The sequence below is a fragment of the Myotis brandtii genome, unplaced genomic scaffold (genome assembly GCF_000412655.1).
Source record: "Myotis brandtii unplaced genomic scaffold, ASM41265v1 scaffold1056, whole genome shotgun sequence".
Taxonomy (NCBI): Eukaryota; Metazoa; Chordata; class Mammalia; order Chiroptera; family Vespertilionidae; genus Myotis; species Myotis brandtii.
This window is the reverse complement of record NW_005353564.1, coordinates 183,124-188,492: the sequence shown is the minus strand read 5'-3', so window position 1 is coordinate 188,492 and position 5,369 is coordinate 183,124. Positions and strand designations below refer to the sequence as shown.

The 5,369-nt window shown below is 48.9% G+C and overlaps 1 protein-coding gene across 1 annotated transcript; it reads right to left on the bottom strand.

Annotated features, from left to right (window-relative positions):
• Window positions 1–1,243: 1,243 nt before the first annotated feature.
• On the bottom strand, window positions 1,244–4,006 carry LOC102245163 (toll-like receptor 11). Its single transcript, XM_005856946.2, has one exon. The coding sequence runs from the start codon at window positions 4,004–4,006 to the stop codon at window positions 1,244–1,246; it is 2,763 nt and encodes a 920-aa protein (XP_005857008.2).
• Between the last annotated feature and the right edge of the window lie 1,363 nt (window positions 4,007–5,369).

The window sequence follows — 5,369 nt, the reverse complement described above, 5'->3', positions numbered from 1 at the left end:
GTTAGATACACACTGGGAAAGTGGTAGAAAGGATTTAAGCATCAGAAGCAAATTTCTTTAAATACCGAAATTCCATTATATGAATCTAAGATGTGTCAAGAAAAAAAGAAAACTATCTAGATAACGTCAATGAAATAAAAAACCATAATGGGAAACAGTAAGGTTAATGAGAACTTGAGGTTTTCATCAACTTTGACAATAATGAACCATATTTTCTAAGGGTCATTAGCTGACAGCAGACAAAGCGGGGGCCGGGGGAAGGAATTCTGGATTGAGGATTGGTCAGCAAAATCCCAGAATTATGCCATGGGACTACAAATACTCTGACTCTATTAACTGAAGAAATTGGTATTTTTTCCTGAAAAAAAAAAAGTGTGGAACTTTTTCACTCACTGAGCCAAAAACTGGGGTTGGAAGGGGCACTGTTCCCCAACTGAACAAGGAAAACAGATATGACCACGAGGTGGCAGAAGCACACACAAATTTATTTGGTGTCTGACAGATTTGCGTGTAGGGGAAGCTGTTTGCCTGTTCTAACTTTGTAGGAAGGTAAATTGTCATTGGTTAGAAATAACTGAAAGACAGAGTGGAGAACGTAGACATGGATTGTGACTCAGAGGAACTGGGGCCAAAGCCAAACTTTGTGATATACAGCTGCACCAAGGTCATAAATCACTTAACCTTTATGTACTCAGATTCCTCACAGGTAACATAGAATCAAAACTATTGTTCTCCCCATGTAAGACTGTTATTGTGAGAGCCCCATGAGTTAGGAAAGTCCTTTGAAATTTTGGATCTTTGATGAATTGCAAATATGGCTTCAATTTAGCTTCAACACAAATACCTCATTGATTCTTGCCCCATTCCCCTAGAATGAAGTACTTTTTTTTTAACCAAACAAGTAAATACATTACTCTCATGGGGTAGAATGAATTTATTATGTAAAATACAGACGTGGCTCTACAAAAAAATTTTTATGTATTCTTTTTTTAGGGGATGTCTTGTGCTCAGAGGACTAGCAGGTAGCACAACTGTTTTTTGAATGAACATCTCGTTTCCAAGTGCTAACATGTTATCCCATTGGGATTTGGTTTCTCCGTGTATCATTTTTAGTGTGGCAAGTCAGCTTGAGCTGAGCATTGCCTATAGAGCACTGCTTTCTGAGCCTGCCCTCCCGAGATGTGCGGGGTCCAGGTCCCTGCTGGGAGTCCTCTGGCTTGGCTGAAATGCCCTTCCAGAGTCCCTAATCCTCTCTCTCTCGCCCAGCTTTCCTTAGCCTTTTCCGGAGTTGTTCACAGAAGGCATCCCACTCAACCTTCCCTTGGGACAAATCAAAGTAGTCTTCCTTCTGCAGCCACCGGCCCAGGCGGTGGTAGCTGTGTAGCTGCCGCCGATCAATAGGTTCCAGAAACAGGAGCAGAAGGCAAGCAGTCCCAGGCTTGGCCACCAAGTTGTGGGTGGCAATCCTCATCTCCAGACTGCACCAGGGACTTCCCAGGGCCTGGTGGCTGAGCACACAGAGGGTGGCTCTGCTGCTCTCCATGCTGGCGGCCGTAGCATCCATCCTGTCCTGCCCAACCCCAAAGTCCCTCTCAGGCAGGCATAGCCTCAAGCCCGCGCCATCTGGAAGAGGCTGCTCTAGGGCAGGAACCAGTTCTTCCAGCACCCAGGCTTGGTCCTGCTCACAATAGGATATGAAGACATCGTAGTGGAATTGATTTCTGGGGTGCTGCCCACCCAATTTCCACCACCAGGCATGAAATAGGGTCCGAAGGCGGTGAAGCCAGGGCCATTTAGGACAGCTAAGCAGTGCAAGGAAGGTCAGCAGGAGCACCAGAGTGGCACTGGTTAGAAAGGCCTGAAACTCAGAATCATGTGAGCAGTGACCAGAAAGGAAGGCGAGCAGTGGCGTCCTGGAGTAATCAGAGGCATTGGCCTTGCAGATGGATTTCTCCAGCCCATACACAAAGGTGTTTGGGGCCCGTGTTGCCCAAGGCCCCACCCAAGAGCTTTCACACTGGCAGGTGAAGGTGACATCTGAGAAATAAACATATTGCGGCATCTGGGGGATTAGTTCCTGGAGGCTGCTGTCCAACCCCAGGGCCCATTCGGAGTTGAGCAGCAACAGCCGAAGGCGGCCCAAGCCCCTGAAGCTGGAGGCGGAGAGGTTCCCGAGGTTCAGGTTGCTCAATGCCAGTACCTGTAACTGAGGCAGCTCTTTCAGTAGCATCTCCAGCTGCACTGATCTGGCAGTATAGAGGAAATCCAAGTTCCCCAGCTCCAGCACTCGCAGCCTGGGCATCCCAAATAGATGCAGATCTCCTGCACCATTGTGATCGGACCAGAAGTGCAAGTGCTCCAGGAGAGGGAGCCCTAGGAAGACTCTCTGCTGAGAGAAAATGTAGGTGCTGCAGCCTCTCAGAGTGAGGTGACGCAGGGACGGGAAATGGAGTGTGGCGTTGTTCGGATGCACCAACATAAAGGTAGTTTGTAAGGTAAAGTTCTCCAAGAACAAGAAGGGTTCTCCCTTGGGGACCCTAAACACTATGGAACTCTCTGCCCTTAACTCCAAGCTGAGCAGTGCTGGAGGCCAGGGAGGGTAGATCTCCATCATACCAGGGGAACCCAGCTGCAGATGGCTCAGCTTCAGGGGACCCTGGAGCTGTCTGCCTGAGATATGCTCCAAATGGGTGCCCAGGAGGTTCAGTGAAGTAAGGGCAGGGAGAGAGGAGAGCCAGTCTGGAGTTAGCATCTTAATTTGGTTCCAACTCAGGTCTAGGGTCTTCAGCCACCTCAGTCCTTCCAGGCTCTCCCTGGATAAGTTGGAGATGTTGTTACCACTCAGCCAGAGCTCCTGGAGTTGAGGAAGAGAGGAGAAGGCCCCGCAGGGCAGCACGCAGAGCTCATTGTGGGACAGATCTAGCACTCTCAGATTTGAGCTGACCAGCCCTCCCGGGAGCACCAAGGTTGGGCCCAGCTTATTCACTGACAGATTGAGCCTCTGAAGCTGGGGCAGGGCACTCAGGAAACTGGGGGGAAGTAACTGAAGGCCATTGGCATGAAGGCTGAGGAGTTCCAGGGATTGGCAGCTTAGGAGATCTCCATCTTCTAGGTTCCAGACTTGGTTCCTCCCAAGGTCAAGTGCACGAAGTGCAAAGTAACCTGTCACATTCCCAGGCAGTTTTTTTGCACCAGTTCCCACAAGGTAGAGGGAGTCCAAGTGGAGCAGTCCTGAGCCTAAAAGGTCTAACACACTTAGTGGGGTGCCATCCAATCTCAGGGAATGGAGCTGGAGGCCACGCAGAGCCTGGCTACCCACTCTGCTCAATTGCAGGTTGGCAGACAGATCCAGCAACTCCAGGAAGGGAGTCCGTGGGCTGGGGCTGGGTGTGTGAGAGGAGCCAGAGACAAGGTTTGGGAAGAGCCCTTGCAATTCCTGCAGGTCTGTCAGACAGCTGCGCCTCAGGGTTAGACGACTAAGGCTGATGGGCAACTGGATATCCTGGCTATAATTCAGGCAGTAGCCATGGAAGGAAAGGGTGTTGAGGAATCCGAGGGGCTCCAGTGCATCTGGAGGGAGAAACAGGCTCAGGCAACAGGGAGCATGATTCTCAAAGGAAAGGTGCTGCAGCTGGTCCAATCCTTGAAACGTCCCAGATGTAATCCTGATGGCGCCCAGCTGCAGTCTCAGAAGCTGTAGTGTGGGGAAGTGTTCAAAGGCATCGGCAGGCAGGATGGTAACTGTGCCCTGGAGACATAATGCCTCTGTATCCCGGGGCACTGCCCTCAGGGTCTGAGCCAGGTTTTTAATATTGGAGCATGATGCGAAAAGGTGCAGTCCTGGGGCCAAAGTACAGAACGGGATGTAGTAGGAGATGTTAGGCAATAGGGAGCTGTCTCCTATGGTGCAATTGGGAGCAGTCCATGCCCAGCTCATCAAGCCGAGGCTCATCAAGGCCAGCAGTAAGAGCGAGAGGAGAGGGAAGGAGAACCGAGGTCTTTCCATCATTGGTCCGACTTCTAGGGAAAGAGGGGACAAAAGATGAGCGTCAAATCCTACAAAAGCCAACAACCCCAGGTCTGGGCCTTCTGATACTCACAAAACACAGTATGTGTAGGACAGTTCTGTGGTTACAATATAAAGGAGACATTTGGCCAAGCAGAGGACCCAAGCTATGAGCACTTAGCTATGCCCCCGTACAGACAGAAAGCCAGTGGAGACTGAAACAGAGACAGACCAGCAAGAAGAGCCTGCAGAGTGTGAGAGCTCTCAGCAGAGAAATTGGTGTCACTTCCCAATTCCCCTGCTGGGGATGATCAGCTCAGGTTTCTAACTTCTTTGGAGGGGAGCTGTGAGCTATGAATGGGCTACTTTCAAGACTGGGCAGCAACTTTACTTATTACAAAGTAGATTGGAGGAGAAACAAAAGGTAATGATACAAACATAATAAGATCTGAACATACACTCTTTTTTTTTTAACATACACTCTTATTTGATCCTTAGCCAAGTGATATACATGGGCCCAATATTATCCTTATTTTACTCACGAATGTCAAAGAAGTTAAGTGACTTGCCCGAGGTCACAGGAGTAAAAGTGGTAGAGCTGTGGCTACAGTCCAGGTATTCCGCCTCCAAGTCTGATGGTCTTGCGCTCAAAAGTAAGTCCTCAGGCAGGACTAAAGAAACATTCCCAATGAATTCTACTGTGGAGTTTATGTTGGGTTTATAAAGAGAGAGTAAAAGTTAGTTCAGGTGAAATATAAAGAAAGTAGAAAAAGTGGGTGGGAGAATGATGTAGAAAACGCAGTAAAAGGGAAAAACAAAACCGTGATCCTTTTGTGTTCAGAACATAGTGCAGAGGGAGGAGGTCCCACTGACCCTTTCCCACTGCTGGCTATTCCTTTCCAATGGTGAGGCTTCCAATTCCCTAGCATGAAATGAGCAGTAATCACATGTCTCCGATCTAGGTCACTGAAAGGATAGGAAGAGGCAGGAGAGCAGCCTGGTCCTCTGGGGGAATTAGAGGATAGTTAACCATAGTGAAGGGCACTGTCCTCCTGGCAGGGTTTGGGATTATTCAGAATTCATGCCTTTGGACAAAGGAGGATTTGGACACTTCCCCTTGAGTTTGCCATGAGGATAACCTCCCTGGATGATGGCATAAAGCTGCCTTTCCTCAAGTCCTATTCCTTCAGCTAAGAGCATCATAGCTGTATGTGCCTCGGACTTTAGTGAAAAGTTCAGAGGAAGTCTGAGGAGAAGGGCCTGGGGAATTCATCATCTGGGTGACTCAACCTTGAAAAACTACCAGTCTCAATGTCACTCAATACATTCACATGCTGCACCATTCTATTTCAATGGCTATTCT